The sequence below is a fragment of the Talpa europaea genome (genome assembly GCF_964194135.1).
Source record: "Talpa europaea genome assembly, chromosome: 5".
In the NCBI taxonomy this organism is placed as follows: domain Eukaryota; kingdom Metazoa; phylum Chordata; class Mammalia; order Eulipotyphla; family Talpidae; genus Talpa; species Talpa europaea.
Window position 1 is genome coordinate 17102997 of NC_140071.1, and position 27166 is coordinate 17130162.

The following is a 27166-nucleotide window of genomic DNA, read 5'->3' on the forward strand; positions in this document are numbered from 1 at the left end:
CCTCACTTCTAAGATATTTACATATTGGGAGAAGAGAGCATCCAATATATTGCTTCTGCAATTCCAGAAATCCTGGCAACATGTTCATTTCCAAACATCACACTAACCATGAGTGCAGTTCCTATCAGCATAGGCTTGTTGGGGGTGGAATATTCAACTCATAGAAGTGAGTACAAGTTCTCTATGATCAACTAGAGAGTGGACATAGGAACGGATTTGCCCTCAGGCAAAGGGAAAAATAGAGGTGCAGTTCTGTGGGTCATGGGCACTTCCTTTAAAAATGGAGATCCAGGCTTTCTACCGCTTTTGGGGAGATTGCCCTTGGGACGGACTCAGAGATTCTCACTACAACACCCTGACATTTGTGACTGTTCCCACCACTTCATAGACACCTGGTTTCTTAGAATATTTATTTGGACGCTCCTCATGTGTGTTTCTGCCTCAGCCAAGAGTTTGCCAATTGATCTGCTCCAGAGACAAACGAACTCCTGGCTTAATAGCTTTGTAGCCCAAAACTGCTCAGAAAAACAAAACAAAACCCCTCTTTTTGACATAGTCTGTTAGATGTTTTCACTCTCCTTGTTCACGGTGCTTTATGAAGATTCCCCCAGAGAAGAGGAGAAGCCACAGAGTAGTTCTAAACTCAAAGAGAAGTCATTTACGGTGTGTGGAGAACCCTAAAATTCTAGGTTGGTAGTGGTGGTTTAAAATATCCTGGAGATTAAAAAACATCAGATAAACTATACTATCCTGTGTCAGAAATTGAATATTCTCATGTGCTTCATATTTCTCCATGGGCTTTGAGTTGGTATGGCATTTCACTCCACAAAAAGGACTGCATATACTAATATGTACGGTAAATACTCATTATAACCTCATAGCAGAAAACACTGTACCCACTGAATACGTAAACAACTGTACTGGGAAGATAGAAAATAGCCTTTTGTTTTACCTAAGTGATAGAAAAATAGTCTTCAAAAATACATTGTTAAACTTACGGGTTTATATTAAAGTAGACTTTTATGTACAGTAAGGCAGTATTCCATTAGCATCCTGCTGTGATTATCTTTTAAATTAAAGTTAGTCTTTTGGGATTTTTTTCTTCACTAAGAGAAGACTAGGGTCTATAATAAATTCTCTATTATGCTGATAAGAAGCAGGAAAACATTCTAGAAGGACTCAACACATGAAATTCATTTGCCTCTCATGTAAGAAAATTTTACTTTTCAAAACTATATTCTCTAGAGGCTTTAGAATGAAATACAGTTTAGGGGAGAAAAAATCTATGCTTGAGAATCCAAACTATTTTAAGAAAGAACTGGAGGCATCATTTTTACTTGCATATCAATAATACATCACTAAGGTATTAGGAACTGATGTAAACAATTTGCTGGGTGTTCTGGAATGCATTCTTTTTTAAAAAATGTGTTCTATTTGGTTCATCTTAATAAAATGAAAGGAGTGCAAAGGTCAAGTAATGGGTTTTCATGGCATTTTTCTATCTGTCATCTTCCTGTGGTAAACAGTTTTGACTATTTCATTTCCTTCTGTCATACACCCAACCATGAAAGCCTTTCCCAGAGGCTATACCTGTTGGCACTGTCCCTTAAGAATACTAAGCACTGTGCTTTTATTTCATCGAACACATAATTTTATAACTAATGGCACAAAGGAAATCTACAAATCACAGTCAGGAAACAAAATGATTTGTTCTGGAATCAGCTATTGGAGAAAGAGGCAACTGGTTGAACATGGAGCATGGAAAGGCATGAACTGTGAGTTTTAGTAGTGTCATTCTAACTGCATTCTCGAACATTCTCTAGTAGATTGCATTTCATGTACTCTGTAGTGTTACCTGAAGAAAAATCACATTTGAACCAATCATTTTGTTAATCAAGAGATCACTGAAAGGAGTGCATGAAACCTGCGGGATCCAGGTAATCCAACCCACCCAGCTGGAGTCTGCAGTGGCTTGGTGTTGCGGGGTAGGAGGTCAGGTCTTTCTCGGCTTGATCCTGTGGAAGGGAGGGCGGAGGATCCTTGGCCAGTTCTTCAAATAAAGCCAGGTTTTGACCTCTTGGATCCTGCACTAACACCAGGATGTTGTTATCCATCACCTTGGACACCTTGGCATACTCCTTGCTGGTTTCCGGAGCCCCGGGCTTTTCTGTGGGGTTGCCCTCTGCTTTCTGTTTGGGGAACAAGGACAGCGCCCCATCTTTGTTGACCTTGTGAATCTCCACATAATCCAAGGGTTTAGCAGAGATAAAGGGGCTCTTCCCCTGGGGCAGCAGCCATGCTGTGTTGTGATCAGTCTTGGAATGCAAGTTTTCCACCTCCCTCTGCTCGGCTGCCTTTCCCTCCTCTCCAGTCTCAATGGTTTTTGAGGATTTTAAAGCATGTTTGTCTGTTTTGTCCAACAAAGTGGCTGAGGCCCCAGCTTTGCCCATGGCCAGCTTACACACATCAGCAAGACTGTGGTAAGATGATCTGGGGTCTTGCTGGCCGGGGGGCTGCGGCAAAGGCCATGTTGAGGATTTGGATCCACTGGTGTGGAAATAGGGGATTTTGCCTTCCAACCTTGGGTTCTGGGTTTTCCAGGGGTGGGGAACATTTGCTTCGGGGGGATTTTCTGGCATCTCAGTGGCTTCGGGAGTGTGAAATGTCGGGGGGTTGGCGCGGGGTTCCTCACACTTTTCAGACAAAAGGGAAGGGCTGTCGCAGCTGCCCCGGCCTGAGTCGCTGTCAGGGTCCAGGTGTGTGGGTTTTATCCCTTGACCTGGGTGTTCTTTTGCATGGTTGGGCATCAGCTGCTGGTCCTCACTGTCATCCACTTCTAAAAACTCCACCAGCAAGTCCTCACAGTCAGAAGTTGGGGGGAAGTCTTGGCATCCCAGGGCACTCAGGAGTTCTTCAGACTTGCCCTTCTGTGAGAACACAGAACAAGGAGAGATACTGTTAGCATCATAACGCTGCAGGTCAGCCCCACAGCAGAGCCTGTGCTCTTGGCTGCCCGCAGGTGGGATATGGCAATGGCCTAGCCGAATCTTCCAAACTTCTGACACTTGTGTACCAGGTCATCTATAATCACCTGGTTCAATATTTATCCAATTTTTTTCCAAGTAAATTCATTATTTAACTTAGTCTCTAAGCAATAAAGATCCTGAGTTTAATGGGCAAACAGTGTGCACACACATAATAACCACGTCACTATTAAATAAAAGCTTCTCAAGCATCTAAAACCACAGTGCTTATTTCATTTATCATCATCCCTTCCCGATCCATCCAATTGCCCCAAATGGCATGAGTTTATCTTTTTTGATCTCTGAGTGGTCTTCCATTGTGTATACAGACCACATCTTCTTGATCCACTCATTTGTCTGGGGGCACTTAGGTTGTTTCCATAGTTTAACTATTCAGACAAAGGGTCAGATAAGACCAAACTGATAAACTAGCCCTTGAAGCAGACTACAGAACTGAGGCATTGGGGGTGGGGGTGGGGGTGCGGAGGGGTGAACTCAAAGTGAGGAGGGAGCACAATGGATGATGATGCTGGACTGCAGGGACTTTGGTGGTGGGAGTGAGGGGGTAACATCACCAGAAGGGGCAATCCTATACCTCCAAAATACAAACAGTGATGTAAGCCAATATTATGTCAATCAAAAATTTTGAAAAATGAAGAAAAAAATACCCCCAAATCACAAGTGCTCATGTATTCTACATTTGGGGCACCACTTTGTCTTAACTTCTCCACTACTTTATCTAGGGTCTGGCAGTAGTAATTTAAGTCTTGACTCTTCCTTTCTTGCCTCTTTTTTTCTTTTTATATATTTTTTACATCATTTTTCATTTTTGCACAATGTATGCATTTTCATCTTGGTTATAGTCCCCACACAATTCCCCGCCCCCCTTGTTTTGATCCTACTCCCTTCTCTCCCCCACCGTAGTGTGTCTCTGGTTTATAGTTGCTTGTTGACTTTGATTTTTACTTTATTATAATTGGTCTTTCTGCTTCTCTGTTCCCTTCCTTTTCCTTCTCTTTCTATCTTATTTTTTACTTCTTTTCCATTTCCCTTCTCCTCTGCCCTCTGTTAGCCCATCTCTCTCTCTCCTCTTATTCTTCCTCCTCCTCTTACTTTCCACTGTTATTCCTGATCTTATGACTTAGGTCAGATTCTACTGTCTAAATCTCATCTATGTCACTTATTATTATGACTTTGGACAAGTTGCTCTGTGAGCCTTAGTTTTTCCATTTATGAAATGGGACTTACAGGCTCTATTTGGGAGAGCTCTTATAAAGATTAGATGTAACATGATTAAAAATATGAGACTATCTTTTTCACTAAAAAGCAGCTATTTTATCATTAAGTCTGTGGCTACAAGGTTGAATTGCAAGCTGATAAGAGTTACATTAGTTAGCTGAGATGTTTATGCTGGTTCTAAAAAGACCAGTGCTAGAATTCAACAGTGGGCTTAAGGCACTAGACTGGATCCCAATTCTTGGACTCTACTCCCTGCTCTTAGTAGCAATCAAAGTGACTGCAATCAAGCCAGAGTCTCTTGGACTCGTTTTTCATGTTGTCTTGCTGTTGACCTCACTGTAGCTGGGTCAAGTGACAGAATGTACAGGTAATTGCTTTTATGTATATCAGTGTTAAGCTTAAGGTTGAATTGAAACTACTTATTTCAACCTGAAGAGAAATTTAAAATGTTTTATCCCTCTTTTTATTCAAAACACTTAAATTTAATTCCCTCTCAATCAACTTAAATGGGACCTGGCAAACATGAGCCCCAATGCAATAATTCAGTTTCAACTGAGTGTGAAAATGAGTCCCCCAACAGCAAGAGGATTTTCTGATCTATGTAAAATAAAGAACACTTAAATGAAAGTTGTCACTAAAGTAAATGCAGGGGGTGATAGTGGGTCCCTGCTTTACATTAATCAAAATATTCACCCTCACTTCATTCCTGTAAGAATGGCTACTGTCTAAAAGATGAGAAAGAACAAGTTGTGGAGAGAAAGGAACCCTCCCTTGTATGCTGTTGGTGAGAATGTAAATTGGTGCAGTCATTATGGAAAGCAGTATGGAGATGCCTCAAAAACTTAAAAATGCAAGTTCCATACCACTTTGTTATGCCACTTCCGGGTATTTATCTGAAAAATATGAAAACACTACTTGGAAGAGATATGTGCATTCCCATGTTAGCTTCAGCAATATTTACAATATTGCTGAACTAGACACAGCTAAGTACCCACTGATTGACCAAAGGGTAAAGAAAAAGTGGTATATATACACAATGGAAAGCAATACACAAAGGAAATGCAAAAAAGATGAAATCCTGCCATTTTGCAGTGATATGGAATGACCTAGAGGGTACCATGCTTTGTGAAATAAGCCAGAGGGTTATTTCAAATCTTGTGTTTTCTCACTCATGTGTGGTATATAGAGAAAACAAACAGATGAATCAAATAAAACAAAATAAATTTATGAACTATAATACCAATTAGTGGTTACCAAAAGAGTAAGGGGAAGGAAGGCTGGGTAAAGCAGAAAAAAGGTGACAAGATTTGAAGGACAGATTTGAAGGACAGCTTTGAACTTTTAGCAGTGAACTTAATGTAGTATATTCGCATGGTGATTCTCAACAAAGACCACCGGAACCTTCTATAAGGTCAAAATTTGCCCTCTTTCTAAACTGATTATTTGCATAAAATATTTATCTCTGTCCTTATGAGCAGGCCTGGTAAATCTAGCGAGCATTACCAGGTGTTTCTCAATTTCATGGCATTCTTTCTTTACCCTATACATTTAGTATCTTCTTGGAGATGCCCCCACACTTCACACATCTTTCTGTAAACCATGCTGAAGAGAAGGGCTAGCTGGGCATGGATGACAGAGCTGGCCAGGCTGAGTTGAGGGGGATTGGTGTGCATGTGTGAAGGTAATTATTCCAAAGCGGTGGCTCACTGCATTCTCTACCTCTGGACTTACCTCCAGCAGGTGAGTATCAAATCCTTTTATTTTTGGTCCAGGAACTGGTGGAAGGATGCAGGTCACCATGCTATAAAATAATATGTGAGATAGGGTAAATGGCTCATTTTCTCACTTTGTAATTTTTGAAAGATTATTATGATTCTAAATAGCTGCTACCTGGACTGTGGTTGGTAGGGGTTGGAGTTCTGGGGTTCCACAAGAGTAGCAATCAATGAAGACAAAGAATAACTATTGAGTTCTATGTAGAAATTAGCTTGTCTAACTGATGAGGCCGATTCTGAAACTGTGGATTATTTGGATTATTTGCTTTTCTTGATTTTAGCTGCTCTTGCCAGCTTGCCACTCACAACAGGGAGTCTCTGTTTGCTGGGAAGAACATCAGCTTTAAACAAGTATGTTCTGTTAGCATGGATAAAAGGTTTTTGTGGGTGCAGACACTGCAACTAATGGCTAAAATGAGGTGCTTCAATTTTCTGTAGGTTTCCATCATGTTTGTGTTGTACTTTTCCCCCATTATCCCTGACAACCATGAATGGGAAAAGGGATGACAGAGAGTAAAGTACCTATAGCCCTTCAAAGCCACTGCCCAGACCATTATCAAACAGGTGACAGCAGTAAGAACAGCCACAAAAATCCACATGGTCGTATCTTTCATGGTGAAGTCTAAAAAAGCAAAGAGCCAGAAAGTTTTGATCACACACAGCATCATTAACAACAAACAAAAAAAACTAAAGAATACAATTTTTGTACATAAGTGGTCTTCCCCTGACTTATATCTCCTTTGATTTGAATACCCCTTAGAATAGCACAATGATGGATTTAATTTTCCCACTATTATTAAATTTTAGTATGTTTTATAATACTCTATAAATTTCAAAATCATTTTATAGGTTATTTTATGTGATTTTCCAAGAGGAAATCCAAGCTTATTTGGTCTGTTGCAGTAATAATAAAAAACCATCAATGGTATAAAGCTCTTTGCAAAAATTGCATGATGTGCAAAGATGAGATGAGGGAACTAAGACTTAAAGAGTGATTTACACATGGGTATGTACTATAACGTTACACTCTGGACTTCTGCCTCTGGACCTTATGTTTTCAGCAAGTAGGGGCTAGAATAGATGCATGTGTAAGACTTGTGACAGCAGTTCAATATTCTTTATGCTGCCAAGAGCCGAGCCAAACCAAATGCAAGCCTTGATACATTGGCATGGAAATTTGTCAGAAGAGCTAGGCTCTGCCATGTGGTTCTGGGCAAGACCACTAACTTCACAGTGTCAATTTCCTTATTTTACTATTGGTTTTATATTCTTTCTGAATATTATTCTATCTGAATCCTTGAGAGATTTGGGAGGACTAAACAAAATAAAGACTGTAAACCATAAAGTACTTCAGCAATGTAGGGTGAATTATTTGCCTGTGGAATGCAAGCCTCCATGGCTTTAATGGTACTTAGTGTTGAGTGTCTCTTATCTACTGTGCCTTGAGTATGAGACTACCATGTTAATTGATATCAGAGACTGAAAATCAGTTAATTCTCTTCAATGGGACATCACCTTACAAATTCTGGGAGAATTGGATGATGACTTTGACCTAGTGATAGGGATGGGGCAGTTGAGGAGCACAGGAAGACTGGCTATCAAGCCATCTGATAGATGCCAAGTTCTTGTCTACAGTCTCATCCTAGAAAACGGTCCCACTGGCAATGACCCAGGGAGCAACACTGCTCTTCAAATGTCTTTGTATTGGGAGAGATGATAAACCTACCCCAAATACTCTTGTGATAAAGGCTAAAAATAGTTTCTCTATTTAGTGGTTACATGAAAACCTAGTAAATTCATAGTGTTTTAAAGATATTTAGGGTTGTAGGCAAAGGGAGCCAAGAAACTCACCATTAGGTATCTGGATGGAGATCTCTGGGCTCCACTCACTCCAATATCCATGGTCTGGCTTGCAGCGAACCTGGACAACGTATTTTTGTCCTGGATATAGGCTGAGAATCTTAAACTGAGTCTGCTGCCCAGCAAAATGGGTCTAAGAACGAGCAAGGAAAGCAGAAGTTAGTTCTGATTTGTGTTGTAAAGAAAGAGACTCTCCCCATACATAATAAACTATTGGAGAAGTGAGGCTAGAGGATCAGACTTAGTAGAATACCATGTCCTTGGGATATCTATCGATCTCCTGCCCCCTTTTAAAAGTTGCTCATACAAAAATTAATAGGTGTCCTATCTCTCCACTTGGAACTCTATTTCAGAAAGACAAATTCTGTCAGCCATTTCCTCCTTTCAAATTCTACTTATGCAAGACGAGCAATTAATAACATTGGAAAATTCTAATGTTGTAAATCCCAAAGTGATTCAAGGGTTATTAATTAGTGTAAAATCACTAGATGAAAGAGAACTGGGCACTTATGCAGGCTGATGCCATAATGTATAAATTAAACATGACTTTGCAATCAAGGGATCAGGTTGTGAAATCCCTAAAACAGCAGTCAGTTTTAGCATCATTTGTGGTGGGTCAACCGGGTGGTTTGTGTCCTCTGCTATGACGCAAGAAGCACGTAAGATCACCTCTGAAGTATGCCTTCCACAATTGTTCAAACTGCATCTAATCAATCTTTAGATCTGCTTATGGGAAATATGGTGGCAGAGAAATTAGCTAAGCAATGTCGCAAAGACTTAATCAGAAATGTAAAAGATAGGACATTTTAGTGGCCCAGTCTCCTGAGCACAGTGCACAGACTACAGGAATACAATGTCCAATCACAGTGTGTGGAGCAAATTCTTCTTTGGATAAACTGTTAATAATATATTTTTGACCAATTGGCAGAATTTAAATATGGGCTGGCTATTAAATGATAAGGAATTTAAATTCACTTTCTGTGTGAGATGCTAGTATTTTGGCTATGCTTAGAAATGTACTCTTTTGCAAAGAGACATAGCCAAGTATATTTAAGGGTGGAATGTCATAATGTCTATGATTTCCACCCACATGATTTCTTTACACTGAAGTATTTAAAAGTGAATAAAAAAGCATAATTATTCACCACAGACAGGTTACTTTGAGATCTTTCCCCCTACTCAGGGCCATTTAAGAACTCTCATAGGTGTATCTATATTAGATCATCTCAGAAATTGGCTTGGAAACCTGGTGGAAGAGGTTGCTCAGGGCGAGGATAGCCTTGGAAGAGTTGTGAAGATGAGCCCCCACCAAATCCCAATGGAAGGGAGAAGGCCTTTTCACATCTGGAGGGCTATGCCAGCTTCAGGTGGGCAAGATGGTGGCCAAATAATTAGGCGGAATAATCCTTTCTTATGTGAGAACTTCCTCATTCAAGGTCATGGTTCCTTTCTAAAACTTCTAGTTGACTTACCTCCCACTCAGCTGCCGTCTCTGGTTTTAATCGAATTTCATACTGGAGTGTGAGCCAACCGGATCTTACATCAACCAGGGTGGGTGGAAACCATTTCATCCACAGATATGGTTTTCTGTCTTCTGGTTGTTTTACTTCCAAGGTCAGGTTCACAGGGGGGTCTGGTTCAACTATAGATATGAAAGAAACTGGAGTAGCATTCATTGTTTCTGCCCTTTATTTGGCCCTACTGTTTTCTTAATCATGAATTGTATTTTCTATTTATCATCCCGACTCTATTGTAAACCCTTGGAAGATAAACATATCTGCCATCTGTTAGTATGTGTTCAATCATGTTTGTGCTGAAGATGACATTAGGGTGGTAAGAATAATAAGTGGTTGAGATTTCACTCTTTGCACATCTGCTCCTACTTTGCACCAACCAGGGTGAGAGAGCTACCTAAGTAATTTTCATGATACTAGGAATCAGGTGATACAAATTCAACTAGGGTTTGCAAGTGGGAGTTAGGGAGAAAGATTAGAGGGTAGGATTCCAAATATCTCTTTCCCTCATCAGGGAACAAGCTTCTCCTCACAGGAAAACACATATAGCATTTGTGATCTATTAATATTTAAATGTTGTAGGTAACTATGGTGACCAAACCTGAGGGGAGAAATCCTATACTGTGAAAAAAATAAGCAAGGATGTTTAAATTAAAAAAAAAAATATAAAACCCTGTCATAAAAGAAGTGTCAAATAAATAAATGCTTTAAGATTAAAAAAATCATAAATTTTGTAGGTAATAGTTGAACAGGTTTCATTTTTGTTTCAGTGATAGATTTTACACGCAAACATATTACTCTCTATTATGAATGAAATACTCTCTCCTAGATATTAAATTACTAAAACGTGCCTTTAGACTTTTTGGTAATGTCTCCAGGGCCTTATAACAGCCTTTGACTCATTGGCTAATTCAACATGATTACCAAATTCTAGCAAATTCTAGCAAAACTGGCAAAATGGTAGTGAACATTTTTCAGTGCTTACTGTATATGCCAGCCACTGTATAAAATATTCTGCCTGTTTCACTTGATTTAATCCTCCCAACAGTTCCACGTAGACTTAGAGGAAGGAAAGTTATTTGACTAAGGTCACATATTTACTGAAAGTGGTATTTGAGTACAGAGCAATAAAATTTGGAGGCAGCTTATTCTACCACTTTACTCCATCATGGTTAAGAGACAATTTGAATTTGATATCAGGTGCTGGCCAGTAGGGTGGGATTAGTTTGAGACAAACAAGATGCCTATAGCACAAGATTTAAGGAGGCATAAGTAATGAGAAATCACATGAAAGATGCTCACTATCATTGATTTTTGGGAAAAATAGATCAAACCCACCACAACATACCATTTTACATTCACTAGGATGACTAGAATTCACAAGCAGAGAGATAACAGGTATCGGAATGTGGGGAAATTGGAGCCTTCCTACATTGCTATTGGGAATGTAAAATTGTGTAACCGCTATGGAAAAAAGTCTGAAAGTTACTTAAAAAGTTAAATATAGAATTACCATTTCACCCATCAATTCCACTCCTAAGTATGTACCCAAAAGAACTGAGAGCAGTTCAAACAGAAGCACTTATCTAATGTTCATACCAGTGCTATTCATAAGAGCTAATAGTTGGAAATCAAATATCCATTAATTGATAAATGGATAAATGATATCCATATAATGGAACATTATTCACCCACAAAATGGAAGTACTGATATATGCTATAGCATGGATGAATCTTGAGAACATGACATTAAATGAAAGAAACGAGATACAAAATGATTCCATACATTTGATTCTGCACATATGAAATATCTAGAATAGGTAAATCTATAGAGACAGAAGCAGATTAGTCATTGAAATAGGGTGAGGGTAAGGGGGAAATTGGGAGCCTCTACTAATGAGTCTGAAGTTGGCATTTAGAACGACGAGAGTGTTCTGGAACAAGACAGTGGGGAAAGCTTCATATAATGCTAAAGAACCAAAGCCTGGAGTCACATACTTTTAAGTGGTTCAATGGTGAATTTTATGTCATGGGCATTTTACCACAATAAAAAAAATTAAGGGGGATCTTACTCTCAGTTTCCTTCAAGTACAAGCTCCTGAGTGCCTCTGTGAGAGTTTGGTGCTTGCAAACTGAAGGTTTTCAGTTCCCTAAAAAAATGAACTTTAGAAAATTTGTTACTAATCCTAGTGCTTAGATGTTACTAAGTATATGCCCGAGAAAGATTGTTTCATATGTACTTACATAACACAAGTCAATTAATATAAATTTTATGTTGAACACAAAACTGAGAAATGCCTCTATTGAAAGAAGTATTTGCACAAAAGAGCAAGTGAGGTATAAACTTCAAAGGAGACTAGTTCAGACAAACCTACTTCCAGTTCCACCTGGGTCTAGATAGGAACCAGGTTGCCTGTGTTGCCCCCACTTTGTTCTATAGATCCTGGTTGATTTAGATAAGTTGTCAGTTGGGACCTGCTTGTCTTTTTCCTTTATTCATTTTCCCTTCTTCTGTCTCTTCCTGTGCTTTAAATTTCCACTTTTATGGCTCAAATTCACGAATATGTACCACATTTTCTTTTTTTTTTTTTTATAGAGGCATGCTTTATTTATTTGTTTGCTGGTTTGTTTGTTTGTTTTGTTTATACATGCACTGGGTACAGTCAGAAGCGCGGGAGGGTGAGAGAATTCACCAGAGCCAGAGCAGGGAGCAGAGCAGGCAGAAGGACCGAAGTACACTGCTGAGGGGAGCAGCGGGCGGCAGGAGAGGTCTGCGCGCCATGTGGGACCCTCCTCTGGTGGCCGGGGAGCAGCCGGGGATCGAACCGGCGCCGCAGAGGCCGCGCGCAGCTTCGCAACCCAGCGCTCAACCGCTGCGCCACCGGGGAGGCCCTGTACCACATTTTCTTAATTCACTCATCCATCCTCAGCCACTGTTGCTCCTATGACTTGCCTATTGTTAATAGTGTTTTTACACAATGGAATACTCTTCAGCTATAAAAAATAATTATGCTAAATGAAATAAGTCAGAAGGAGAAAGACAACCAATTATTTCACTTATATGTGGAATGCAGAGAAACAAAACGAAGAAATTGATGAAACTAAACTAAAACAAAACCTCAAAATTTGACTGTAGAATTGAGGCTGCCGGAGGGAGAGGCTGGGTAGTGGGGGGGTTGCAGGTGGAGGGGACCCCAGGACTATGGTGGATGATTATAGGTGCTTTGGTGGTGATGACAGGTGTATGTTGTGTGCAAACAACATCCATCTGAACAGGCGTGAAGGAAAGGAACGGGAGACAGCAGTGTGTAGGCGGAGGGCTGGCGGGAAGGGGTGATAAAGGAAATATAAGCAGAATATTCTTGTTGGGTGCAAGGGGATGGGGAGAAGGGTCAGGGGAAAGTGCAGGAAAGCAAGGACCCTAAATGCCAGTCTTACTGTCTCAAAAGACTCTACAACAATTGCTTTAGAACACTCAGTTGGCAAGGAGATTGAATACAGGAAGACTCAAGTGTCTCTGTTTATTGGCAGGCCCACCATGGAGTAACACATTCCTCAGCGCTGTCATCCACTTACCTATGTAAGTCACGTCTACGTAATGTGGATCCGAGGAACTGCTTCCCATCTGGTTGGTGGCATTTATTGTGATGATGTATAATGTCCATATGGAGGTGTGCTTCTTGTCAAAGTAACAAGAGTTGGGACCACTGGTTTTGTAGTCTGGACATTCATGGGTGAGTGTCTCCCTGCAATGAATATGTTAGGAGTAAATAAGAAAGTAGAAAGAGGAGATCAGTTCTTAAAATAAAACTGCACCAGTGGATTGGGGTGTGTGTGTGTGTGTCAGGTATTGCACACGTGAAAACTAAGGTTGGAGAATACCTCCCCAAGCTTCTGTGTCTTGCCCATTTCAGCCTGGGGATGAGACAGGGAAGAACATACAACAAAAGGGATCCAAGACTGACTTTAGGGCATCAGTAACCTGCTTCTTGGGGTTTGTGACATATGCCCCTTGTCATTGAGCTTTAAGTGGTCAAAACACTAGCTTACCCCGTGGTGTGCAGGAAATGGCGCACACATACAGCAGGGGCCACACCACGCACAAGGCGTATTGCAAGTGTGTGTTGAATTACATTTCATTCAAAAAAACAAAATTAAAAAGGATGCAATCTGGTGTCAGAATATTGCAGATTGCCCTGAGTCAGCGACAGAATGAAATGGCCGTGGGCGGGGCTATTTCAGGCTGCGGTCACTCATCAGGCTGTTCACATTAGGTCTGAGCACAAGTCACACTGCCCAGGTTTATTTGATTTCAGTTGCCAGTTTGAGTGAAATCTGTTTACGCGATACACCTCTGGGCCCCAGAAGGGATGACAGCTTTGTGTACTAGAAGAAAGTGCAGCCACCGGGAAGGGGGCCAGCTGTTGCTACCAGTAAATGTTTTCTTCACTCAATAAGGATATGGCTCTCCCGGGATTTCCAGGGGGGGCTCATTGTGAGTGTAACAAAATTCACTCAAAGATGACCTCACTTACTCCGCACTGCACCCTTACGCGTTCCCTGGGAGATCATGGAACTTGAACCAGCCATTTGCTAAAGAAAAGTCCTCACTTTCCTTTCCTCATAGGGCTCTTTATTTTTTGTGGACATGAAAGAAGTTTGAAAAGCTAAGGAGCCAAGATTGTCAAGGATTACATGATAATCCTCTGATGCTGCAAAAGTAATGTTGGTGAAGATAAGTCAATAAATAAATCAGGGGCATAAGGTTCATAGATGAGCATCTCAAGCTAACCAGCCTTAGGGAGCACTTAGACATGACTTTAGGTTGCAACCTCAATGCCTCACAAGGCATGATGGGGACATTGCTCTTAGTAACCTGGTGACGTGAACTCATGCGCATTGAGAAGGCTCCTCCAGGACACTCACAGGCACTCAAAGTCTGCAGACTTTCAAGTCCTTTCCCTATAGCCTGAGCTTAACTGGTGTCAGTTTAGGGAAGTTCAATCATTCTACCTCAGCACCCGTGTGTCTCAGAGTTCCCTCTCTCACGTGGGGCTTGCTAGGTGAGAAGAGAACATATTACCCTTCCTTGTGGTAAGTCAGCGTGTAATTGGTAGGAAGTCCTCCGTCTGCCCCGGGCTTCCACCAGCAGGTGAAGGTTTCCTTTTCAGGAGAACGGCATTTAGAGATCTCAGGTTTTCCAGGAGGTGACTGTCCTAGAAAAAGCCAGAAGGTGCTGGATTCAATATTAAGGTACATTGAACCATTTGACCACTCTGCTGGTGACAGAAGCAGGCTTATGGGGCCAGGCCTGTGATGAGGACTCTGGATGAGCAGAGATGCTCTGGGTGTGCAGAGATGCCAGTGTCAGCGTCCAGCACCGCTTTTCTATGGGTTCCCTGTTTTTGGCAGGATCTTCGGGAGGGCCTGGCAGTGCTGGTGGCAGTGATGGCAACGCAGTGGTGGTGGGTTGTGTGTTTGTACTATGAGATGGACATACTAACAACCCAGGACCAGCGACTGTGAAATCTTAGCAGAGTGACTCTCAGGAGTGAGATGGGTATGTCTGGATTGAAGAGTACGTGGCCCTCTGTAATCCACGGAGTGTCTGAAGCTGCTATCTGCCCAGAGCCTGCGGCTGACATAAGGACACGTCTTCCCCAGGCCAGCGCACCCTGAGCGCCTGGCTGAGAGAGCGCTCGCCAGCTCTTGTCCACGCCACTCACCAATCTGTCTCTCCCATTCCCGCACAACTATCTCTGATCTTCTGTTCTTTTCCTGTATGACTAACACTCCCTTTATTTGGGCTCCCCCTCAGTGTCTTTCTCATCTCACCTTGTCTCCTTCCCTCTTCACTTGCCCTTGATTCCACTCGCCTTTCACCTATAACCCAGTCTCACTCTGCTTCTCCATCCTACCCTGGCCCCATTCTGATCTTGGTTTTCAGGCCCCTTTTCTCTTACATTTCCACCTCTTTCCTTGCATATTTTCAGGTGGGTGGGAGAGGACTTTCCTGTAATCCATGGCCCTTTTTGAAGTGGAAGGCATGGAAAGCAGCGGAGCGCTCCTCAGCTGGTTATAAAATATTATTTTCTAAGAGCTGCGTCTGGTTCCAGCTGGAAGCTGGATGGTCTAAAGGGGTGATGACAAGAGGATGGAGTTTTTAGTTACTGTGTCCCCAGAGCTCTTGGTGAGTGCTTCACCTCCTCTCTCCTGATCTGTCAGGTTTGACCCTGGCGGTTTGCCCTGATGCTGCTGAACTGGGGAGCCTGACTCTACCCGCCCCCCCCCCCACACATACACAGCCCCAGCTGACCCTCCTTTTGGCTGCACTAGCTGCCCCAGTGTTTATTCTGGGAAACCTGGTGCAGAGAAGAGAAGTCTCAGGTGTGGGTCTCAGCAAGTTTAGGAGTTCTCTGTTTTCTCCCACACTTGTCCTGCCATCCCTCATGCTGGCTGCTAGGCCAGAACCGCAGATCAGAAAGAGCAAGTTTGGAGGCAAACGTGGATGGGAAGAGGTGGCATGAAACTGCCCAGAAGGAAGAATTTCATGGCATGAGACAGTGCACGAGCTGACAGTGGCAGCCGGACCTGAACTACACCCCAGCTGCCAGTACCCCGGTCAGTGTAGGCCGGCCAGCCTGTGACCGCTGTGCCAATAGCTGTAACATTGCTCCTTCTCTGGGGAGAATTTCTACAGGATAATCAAAGGTTGAAGGGAAGTTTTGCTGCTTTTGCTTTTTTTTTTGTAGTTGTTGTTGTGATTGGGTAGTCCTTTTTGTTGTTTTAAAAGTCCATTAAACCCTATGGCTTAATAATGAGCATATTCAGAAGCCAACAAGGGTAGCTGTTGATTATATGCACTTAAAGCACTTAAGTACTTCAAGTTTTCCTGTGGATCCCACTGATAGCTGCTTTCCCTCTTTTCTCTCTCTGGAAGTTTCTCTTGTACATATCACTCATTACTGAGTAAGACCTCTAGGGAACTCAAGAATGAAGGTAGAGTTGTGAAATTACAATTAATCAAATGTTCCTTTCATCCACTGTAGTGGACATGGTTAAATTTTTTTTTTAAAGATTTATTTTTTTTATTTTTATACAAGAACCGGGGTACAGGCCAGATGCACGGGAGGATGAGAGGATTCGCTGGAAACAGAACAGGGAACAGAACAGGCAGACTGAAGAAATACACTGCTGAGGGGAGCAGCGGGCGAGACAGGAGAGGTCTGCTTCGCCATGTGGGATTCTCGCTGGCTGGCCAGGATCGAAACCATGCTGCAGAGGCTGCGGACAGCTTCACAGTGTGGCACTCAACTGCCTGTGCCACTAGGTAGGCCTGACATGCTTAAAATTAATGGTCTGTCTCACTCTCCCCATAAAATGCATACAGACACAGGGACAACTACATAGATACACACACAGGTACACACACAGGCTCACAAGGAGCCCACATCAGAAACACACATGCACACACACACACACACTACTGAAATATTCACAGGTGCATTATTACAGGAGTACACACTAGTACACACAGACACACACACAGCAGTGTACACACAGATATATACTCACACTGGTACACAGAGAATCATTTGCAATCAGACACCTATAGAGAAGGCAATGTACACACAGGTATATACAAACATACACCCATACAGGACTACACAAGATGGACAGACAAAAACATTCACACACTCGAGGTTAGTTGTGAGTATCACTTCCCCCGTAGGCTGACGACACTGGCGTCCTGCCACTTAACAACAATCCCTTCTGTCTCTAGTTTCATACACAATATTTCATTTGATGTGGTGGAAAAATCACTCTCTTTACTTTGAAAACATGAAAATCCAGAGAGATGGGTTCATTGGCTCAAAGTCACACAACTAACTAGGAGCTGACAAAGTGTGGAGTAGAACCATCTGGTCTTGTCATTGGTAGATCTGCTTCCAGCACTCCCAGAAGGAGCGTGGAAGTTAGAACACTGGGACAAGATTTTGTGTTCATTTCATTAAGTCTTTTGCATTAATTTGAATCCCCTGAATATCGCCAATAATAGCAGCAAGTGATGTGGCTAATTTTCATTTCTCATTACTGCATTGCAAGAGGAAGGTGATGGGCTTCCTACCCATATACACCTCAGGGAATGCAAAAGAACAGGACGGTCTCTTACTTACCATTCAGAAGACTGATGTGGAGAAAAAGTAGCAGAATGAAAATAAGTATGGAGGCCATGCTGCCCTTCATGTTGGCTCCCTCCTCTGTTTGCAGGAAATGGATCAGAAGTTCACTGAAAGAGAAAGCACCAGGCAGCTGTTTTGAGATGACAGTCTGGGCAGGCACATGCACCACTTTGCTCTGGGTGTTTGCTTGCTCCTTGCTGAATGTGAATGACAAAACAGGAGGAAAGGAATGTAGGAAAATGTAACATGGTCGGATGGTTTGGCTCAGAAGCATCGGTGCACACTTGCTGGGAGAAGTTTCACCACCAGAGGTCATCAGTCATCTCCTTTGCACACACTCCCGAGAAAAATTGTTCTCTTTCTACCTCACAGTCCCTGACTATATAGCTAGCACCCATTTCACATGACAGACACGGGATGACCTACAAGAGAACTGTTCTGGAAGGGCTTTGCTCCACCAGCACAAACTAAGCCAGCTTAAGAAGCCAGTACACCTGGTACGGCCCCGGCCTGGGCTCACTGATGCCACCAAGTTGGAGGCAGGGACGGTTTCCTCTGGAGGTTCAGGCTGAGAAGTTTCTGGAAGACTTCTGGGCTATGAATATGCCCCCGAACTACACAGTGAACTCTAGTGAACCTGCACGTGGTTTCTTTCTCCCCCTTGGAAAAGCCCCATAAACAAGAGATGACAAACCCTAGTCATATTTCAAGTCCCTTGGGTTTGGAGAATTAAGTAAAGCTTGAACCTGCAGGGGTTGAGTGTTTTGAGCAATTTATTATGAATATTATTATTTTTACCCTGGGAACAACTTTCAAAGTCTCTAAATGTACTTTTAAGAAAAAAGGATTTTTCAAGACATTTGAAAAGGCTCATTCATCTTGTTGGGCTCCAGAAAATGCTCAGAAAACAATAGATTTGACAAACTTAAGTGTAAATTCTCGGAAACACATGGCGTACATTTTCCTTTAAATTTTGTAGACTTTTTTTAAAGCAAGAGAAGGCCATCCAGGGGCAAGGCTGCCCATTTGAGAAGGCTGAAATGACTGAGTATTGTTTGATGAAGCCTGAACCACCAGCCTTTGCTCATCCCTCCGGCCAGAGGGCGGTTCCCCATCTGCCAGCTGGATCTCACTAAATAGACAACTTCTTGAAGCCTTTGGCACCTGCTCCAATCCCTGAGACATACTTGGAATAGAAATCTTAGTGACAACAGATTTTGGGGCACAGACACCCCATCAAATGACTCGCTTTTATTGAGGGTCCTGGTTCAGTAACAGCTCTGTTCTTTGGGGACATTCCAGCCACTCACCCAGGATTCCTTCCCAATGCCCCCCTCTGCCCTCCCCAAACTGCATCTTCTAAACTGCCTGCTCCATCTAATCCTTTAGGGTCAGGTCACCTGATTTAAATCAACTTTTTAAGGCTCAAATGGGTTAAACTCTACCCATATGGAGTCCTTTCTATGCGCCAAGCACTGTGCTATGTATTTAAATCCTTTACATTCCACCCGGCCTTCACAACAGCCCCATGAGTGGCCTAGGTTACTATCATCCATCCCCTTTTAACAGATGAAGACACTGAAGTATAGAGAGGTCTAGAAAATTGTCAGTTCCATGCTATCAGGAGAGAGAAATCTGGTAGATATGAGAGCAGCTGATATACTACACTGACTTGCAGATAGTGTATGGTGGATGGTGCATTCACTCCCTTCTATGGGGGAGGCAGTGGAGACAACAGAGCTGGCCCCAGCTGAACACCACACCAAGACTCTGCAGGTATGGGGCCAGGAGAGACAGGGCTTGGAGCTGTCGCCTTGGCCTCTAGCCCTACATGTGCCTGAGAAGTACCTGGGAAGATTTCTTTGTCCTGGAGATCTGGTGATCTCAAGCTGGCTTAAGCATGGCATTCTGTCCACTGGCTAAAGAAATTCTATGTCCTTTTATTGAGACATCTCTGCTCTTTGAGCATTGCATCAAAGCACTTGATGTGATATGCTGTAAATCACACCTTTTGGGCGAGATCAGATGCTGTCCAAACAGCTCTACCCAACCAAGGCTCCATGTGTTTTGCAAAAGAAATGCCTGCATGGTGTGCTGGATGAGGGCAGGTAGGAGTAGATGTTATTATTGCTTATTCTTCCTGGCATGCTGATCCTTGCTCAAAGAAACTCTTCTACATACATAAGATGGGGTGAGAGTTATAAAGGCAGCAGAATTTTGGAGACTTCAAAAGTGAGAAAGCCAAGGAACTCATCACGAGCAAGGTGTGGAGCGCTGACTTGCTACAGACCTGGCCTTTAATTCCAAGTCTTGCATTTTTAAACCACAGTCACACCCAAGGAGCTAGTTAAGAGTGAAGCCAAGATAAGTGTTCTCAGGCAAGGGTGGGGTGGGGCTGGCTCTTTCCTAACTGGATTCCAAATATTGGGACCATTTGCCACTATAACCATCATAAATGTTGACTGTGTACTCTCTTTGGGTGTTGCAGCCACAGATGGGTGGAGGGGTGGGGATAAGAAGGGCCCTTTATCAAGATCCTGCTTGTAGGTGGAGTGGACTCGGAAAGACAAAAATCCCAATATATCCCTAATTTAGAGTCTACCAGCCATAAAAAAAAGGGTTGGTGGACAGTGGGACATGTGGGGACTGGTGGGGAAAACCAAACTATGTGCTTCCTTAGAAAGGATGCTTCTTTAGAACTGAGAAGTTGCGATTATTTTTCTCTCTGAAGGTTACTTACCCCACTGCATTTGCCCTGCTGGGGAGTGAGATGTGGGATGGGTTGGAAAATCATAGTTGAAATGCCATAACAACACCACTCTGACGATGTCCTTCCTATTCTGTGGCACAGGGGTTTCAACACATCAGAAAGTGTGTGTGGCTAATATCCAGATTCTAGGAGGTCTTAGGAAATCTTAAAGGGAATTGTTTCTTTTTAGCTCATAAAATAGTTCCTGAGTATTTTGCCATTGTTGTCTCAATGTTCTCAGACTTTTTTTTTTAAAGATTTTATTTATTTATTTCATATAAGTACTGGGTACAGTCAGAAGCACAAGAGGGTGAGAGAATTCAGCAGAGCCAGAGCGGAGAGCAGAACAGGCAGACTGACGAAGTACACTGCTGAGGGGAGCAGCAGGCGGCAGGAGAGGTCTGCGTGCCATGTGGGACCATCCCCAGGGGTCGGGGATCGAACCTGCACTGCAGAGGCTGCGGGCAGCTTCCCAGCCCAGCGTTCAACCGCTGCGCCACAGGGGAGGCCCTCTCCTCAGACTTTTGACCCACGTCCCCTGATTCTAGAAATGCATCTCGCTTGCCAGGCATGGATTCTCAAGACCTACTTTGCTCTTGCAAGCCCAGCTCCCATGGACAAGCAGGTGCTGGTCTAAGATTTCTGTAAAGACAGTCATAGACATTACTTACACAAATCATAAATACTCCTGCTTAATGAATTATCACAAAGTGAATATGTCCATGTCACAACCAGGTGAAGAAAAAGGGCACTAACAGCTCCCCAGAATTCCCTTGGTGTCTCCTCCCAATCTCTACCCAACCTTTCCCAGCAGCAAACATTATTCTGGTTTCTGACACTATAGATGAGTTTTGCTTACTTTTGGACTTGAGAGAAATAGGCTCATACAGTATATGTTTTTTGAATATGTATGTTAGGTGTTTTCTTGGGGGCCCACCAGGCTCTCTGCTGTCCCCTCTGTCCTACAGGAAAAATGCAAGAAAAGAACCCACGAGCACCCTCTGATTTCTAGAAGTCTGGCTTGCCTGTCCAGTATAGAAAGTCAACATTTAGCCTGGAAAGACATAGATTAGACAGAAGATACAATTTGCTCAGGGTGAGGAGAGCAGCAAGAGGGATTAGATATTCACACCAGGCTCAAGATTTAGGCCAGTAAACAAGGTCTGCCCAAATCCAGGGTCAATGGCCATTTGTAGAATGAATAAATGAATCAATGAGTCCTTAAAGGCAAAATGCAGACCAAGACTAACATGAGATGAAGCCCTGCGTACAGGAGAAATGGTCCTCTGCTAATATTACCAAACACTAGGCTTAGAGCAAGCTTAGTCCCCTGTCTTTGAGAGGGGAATCTGAAGAGTGTTTATGGAGGACATGCCTCAATTCTTTAGTGCAGACATTCTAAATTGGAGAAGTGGCACTCAGAGAACTCTGGTTTGAGGGTGGGGAGATGAAGTCCTTCCTGTGCTGCCTGCAAACATGCACCCACAGCAGTGAAATCCTTATCTGCTGATTGTCCAGCCAACACGTTTATACATTTTTCTGTGAACTTCCACAGTGGGACCTTTGCTCATGTGATCATCCTAAGTTATTATGACTTTTTATCACTGTAGTTATCAAGTTCATATTTTGCAGGTACTCAAACATGTTTCCATCTTATTTCCTATTTTGAATATCCTTTGGAAGGAAACATCTTGAACTTTCCACAAGAGAAATACGTCTGCATAAAATGTCATTGCATAAGCACCTGGCAGTTGAGTTAGAACATGGTTGTGTGAAAGTTGTTATTGAGTAGTACAGCAACATGTAAAATGTGCACCTCTGATTCCAGACACCCCAACGTCCAGAGGTTCTACTGAGGGAAGAACTTCTTGAAGACAGTGCTCTGATAATATGCATCCAAAGGGAGGTCATGTGCTGCGCATGATGACAGCTGTGAGTTCTAACAGGTAGACAATCAGCAGAGAAAGCGTCTGCCGAAAATGGACGACTCAGGATTGGTACTGCAGATGATGACTTAAATAAAAAGATCCAACTCCTCATCTAATCAGGGTAAGTCGCCATGATGTACGCAACTCTGCACTGCCGTCACTTAATAAAACAAAGCACCGAAGGCACCCCCAAGGCTAGAGGCATTGCTTCCAAATCCCATTATACTAACTCCACTCATCACCACATTATCCCAGGAGCATCTTTGATCTGAGGGAGGTTTGTTTTTGCTCAGCCTGCTTGGCTTGAGGGCAAGAATAGGACTTGGGCGAGTTTCAATTCTCTGCAGCCAGTGCACACTTTGGACAGATGGTGGAAAATACCCATTGGCCTGATTTTCAGAGGAATTAGTCCCTTAAAAGATCATCAGTCAATTTATAACAATTGAAAACAGCCATAGATTGTACATGATGTTTTGCAGTTTACAAAGCTGCTCCACTGACATCAGTGGCTTTGAATCCAGGATTCACATTAGAACCATGTAAGGGAACATCTTAAAAGCACCAATTCTTAGGCCTTGTCTCTAGAGATTCAGATAAATTGGTTCAGAGAAGAGTCAACTGGCACTGGGGCATTGCAAGAAAGACCCTCCCCAGATGACTCCAATATAAAGCCAGGGTTAGAAACTGTTGACTGACATGATGTCACCTAACACATGGGCTGCTCTGCTAGGAGCTCCCCATGATGGGAGAGGAAAGGGGTTCAGAGAGGTCGCTGGCTCCATCTACCATCACACAGCATAGGCAAAAACATGGGAATCTGGTTTTGATCCTCTGAGTCCTGCTCAAATTAATAGCAACAGTAAAGCTGAAATAGCAACACTTTTATTTACATGGTGGTCTACAGTTTATAGCACCTTCGCATCATTATCACTTCTTATTCTTATAATAAGCCTGTAAAGTGTGCAGGGAAGCTATTATTGTTACTATTACCATCATTATGTCATTGCTTCTGTTTCAAAGATGAGGAAACTGAAGCTCAAGGGGTACGTAGTTTCAATCAACAACTTATTTGAAAAGTCTCCAGTGTGCTGGGAACTGTGTGGTGATAGAACCAGCACACCCTCACACAGCACACACTATGTGCCCGCACTGCTTTGCTAACTCACTTCACCCGCACCGCGAGACTTAGGTGTAAATACTATTCATATGTCCATTTCACACACAAGGACACTGGGGCTCAGAGAGGCTTAGTGACTTGTCCCAGGTCACACAGCTAGTGAGCTATGTATAGAGGGAGAGGAACTCTGCAGCTGGGCTCCAAGAACTGCGCTGTCAACCATTATCATTTCTATTCTGATGGCTGCAAGGAAGCAATGGCCCTGGTTTTCAGGAACCTTCAAAGCACAAATCCTAATCTGGCCAAGGCGAAGTGGACAGTTCGGAGGAGGGTGCGTCAGGACTCCAGAGCTGGCTAAGACGGCCCTCTTCCTGATAAACAGCTCTCTCCCCACACTGCCCCTCCCATGTGACATGGGGCTCTGTGGGGACCTAGGGATCATGGGGACCTAGGGATCACACAGCAGGCCTCTTCTGTCTCACCCACTGCTCCCCTCAGCAGTGTATGTCAGTAGATCTGCCTGTTCTGCTCCCTACTCTGTCTCTGGCGAGTCCTCTTTCAGTCATGGTGGTGGGTATTTCTGGGTCACTGTTTCTAGAGCCAAAGTACTCCTGCCCATCCCAGATACAATGGGTCAAATGTTTTGGAGGGCCTAGGACGGGGCAGTTTTTAAATTAAAAAGAAATTCTGAGATATAATTGTGTAAAATTAAGGCATACATTCTGTTGATGTGATCCATTTATATATTGCAATAAAATTGCTACACCTCTATCACGCCACATAATGACCATTTCTTTTTCTGCGACAGGAACAATTTAAAACTAGTCTCTTAGCAACTTTGATAATAGAGTATTGTTTTCTAAATCATCACGCTGTGTATTAGATCTTATTTATCAGCTGCTCGTAAGTTGGACAGGAAGGGGTATTTTTAACAAACGTGTAGGTGATTATGTAAGCGGAAGTCTGAAAGCCCCAGCTCTAGAAGACAGAGGGCAACCACTGGTGGAGGAAGTAGAATTGACTCTACTGTGACCTCTGAGACTGGAAAGGGCATTTTCTTAAGCTGAGCTGGACATGTGTTGTGAGTAGGGCACAGTGTGTAGAAATGATAATGGTTGACAACACAGTTCTGGGAGCCCAACTGCAGAGTTCTTCTCCCTCCATACTCTCTGTGAGGGGCTGTGAGGTCAAGGAGCTTGTCCCTAGTACCCTGGCGCTGACTCACAGCAGGAAGCAAATGTTCAATTTTTAGAAATGTTGTAAGTCAGTTGTTTTTGTGTTGGTAGCTTGAAATCAACCAAAGTAGGAGTATTTATACCATGGGATTAATGAGTGCTACAAATTAGTATTTCCGTCTTCCATTTCTTTTCATGAATGTTCTATGAAACATTTACCACCACATTGAGAACTTCAACTCTCTGGGGACACTCTTCTGACATGTAAGAAGAGTGTGGGGGTCTTCCTGGTGGTGCAGGGGTTAAAGTCTCAGTGCTATCAAGCTATTGCCAGCCAATGCGGCATGAGTTCGATCCCTGGCCAGCAGACCAGGCACAGCAGACCTCTTCTGTCTCGCCCGCTGCTCCCTCAGCAGTGTATGTAGGTAGATCTACCTGTTCTGCTCCCCCCTCTGTCTCTGGTGAGTCCTCTCACCCCCTGCTCCTATGACCTGCACCCCAGTTCTTCTGTGCATAAATAAATAAAAATAAATCTTAAAAAAAAAAAGAGGAGAATGTGGGGGTAACTTAATCAGGTCTGCAGGCAGCCCTCTCTGGCTGGGTGATAATTTGTGGCCAAGTCTCTTCCCCTTCAGCCTTTCCTCTCATGGAGGTGGCTCCCCTTCTTCCTCTTTTGCACCCCTTTTCAGCGCTGACTTTACCTGGTCCTCTTGGGGACCTGGCCAGGCCCTGCCCGTTGCTGTCTCTGCATTGAGAAGTTAGAGTATTATTTTGTTCCTTCCAGTTGACAACTGCATCAGTAGTGGGTGGAACCTCACAATGCCTAACACTTTGGTTTTCTAGATATGGCACGTGGAACCAGAATAAAAACAGAACAAACAAAAACAGCTAACCACAACCTAAAGAGAGAAAACAAACAAACAAATCTCAGCCTGTCTTGATTTTTGCAAGTTCACTTCCTTCTGCAGCATGAGGGCTGCTGTGATTTTCAGTGCGTGTCTATTGGCCCAGCCTGGAGAGTGTCCTGACCTGCTTAGTGACCTCTGCACAAGGGTCTTCACAGATGGGGTCTCTTGAACACCCCCCTCCACCCAGGCTCTGAGATGAATGTCCTTCCAGTGAGAGAAGCCCAAGGAAGCCTTGCCTTCAGCTCTACCTCGTTCTCTGGTATGCACTCTGCCTTGGCCATGGTCTAGACCCCAGGCTGCCAAGCCCAAGTCCATCAGGCCCTGGGTATCGGCAGCTGGCTCCTAGCATTGATCACATCTCACATTCTGGCCTCAGCCCCGTGCTGTATGGCCAGACTGTCCTAACTTCCCAGAGGAATCCCTTGACACTGCCTCCCACAGCTCAGCTCGCCTCCTGCCCCTTCTCTTTCCATTTCCTTTGGTTCTTCACTCTGTGCTTCTTGTGAGGAACGACCTTTCTAGATCCCGGCTCCTTCTGTTCTTACCTCCTGTTCTGACTCTCATTCCTAGACAGTGGGAGAGCAGGAAAGTGGATACTCTTTTGTCCCCTGCGTGCTTTTTTTAAAATTGAGGTATCATTGACACATTAATTTCAGATGTACAACACGATGACTGGATATTTGTATAGATTGCAAAATGATCATCACCCTAAGTCTAGTTAACTTCGCTCGCCATACAGTCATACATTTTTTTTCTTGTGATCAGAACTTTTAAGAGCTAATTTCTTAGCTGTTTTCAAGTAAGCAATATGGTATTATTAACCACAGTCATCATGCTGTACATTCCACCCCCAGGATTTATTTTATTTCTCTCTGTATTCCTGTATCAAATAGGCTTAAACTCTGAACAACACCTGAGGTTTCACACGTTCTCATTTACATGGCTCAGTAATTCTATTAGCTTTGTTCCTGGTCATGTCTGGCCCATTTCCTTTGTCTTACATACATGTGTATGCAGTAATGCTAACAATAGCAAAGATCAACCCTTTTATCTCCCCCTCCTGTGTCTCAGGACAGTGTGAAAAATTGACATCACATTACCCCTGCATATTCCCAATCAGAAAAAAAAAAAAACACTGGTTATTTTCAGAAAGGACCGTAGTTGTGTTCTCTGTCCTGGAGACTCTACACTAGAAGAGAGGGAACAAGTAAAAATTTTTTCTTTGTGGACTCATTGGACTAACTACATACACTTGAACATTCATTCCTTTATGAATTACTTATCTGCTTCAGGCCATTGCTCACATGCCACCTCGTCAGTGAGGTCTTCCTTGGCCACCATGCTCAAGTTGAAATTCATCTGGAGCTGCCCCATACCCCTGGCTCCCTGTCTCACTTTACAGTAGCTAGAGCACTTGCCAGTGCAAACTGACTAATGCAGACACAGATCAGGAGCAGTAGGAGGAGAACATGTTTCACAAGATTGTTCAAACATTTTTTTGTGGCGGGATATGCATGTGTGTTATATGTGTGAATGTGTTGCTCATCCAAACACAAAAGCCTTTACCATAAAAAATAATCCTTCCTGTATTGGTAACCATTGAGTTTCTAACACACATTGTGAATTCCACAAACTCAGGCTTAGGAAGAGAGAAGGGAAGTTAAAATTAAAAATAAAAAATAAGTTACTGGTCTC

General features: G+C 43.0%; 1 protein-coding gene across 1 annotated transcript; it reads right to left on the bottom strand.

The window, feature by feature from the left end:
• Window positions 1–1901: 1901 nt before the first annotated feature.
• Window positions 1902–26845, bottom strand: PRLR (prolactin receptor; the record flags this gene model as incomplete). Its single annotated transcript, XM_084233899.1, has 9 exons — window positions 1902–2927; window positions 5994–6063; window positions 6560–6659; window positions 7889–8030; window positions 9370–9539; window positions 12988–13157; window positions 14495–14627; window positions 17589–17701; window positions 26751–26845. 9 exons carry the CDS (start codon window positions 26843–26845, stop codon window positions 1902–1904), a joined length of 2019 nt encoding a protein of 672 aa, XP_084090025.1.
• Between the last annotated feature and the right edge of the window lie 321 nt (window positions 26846–27166).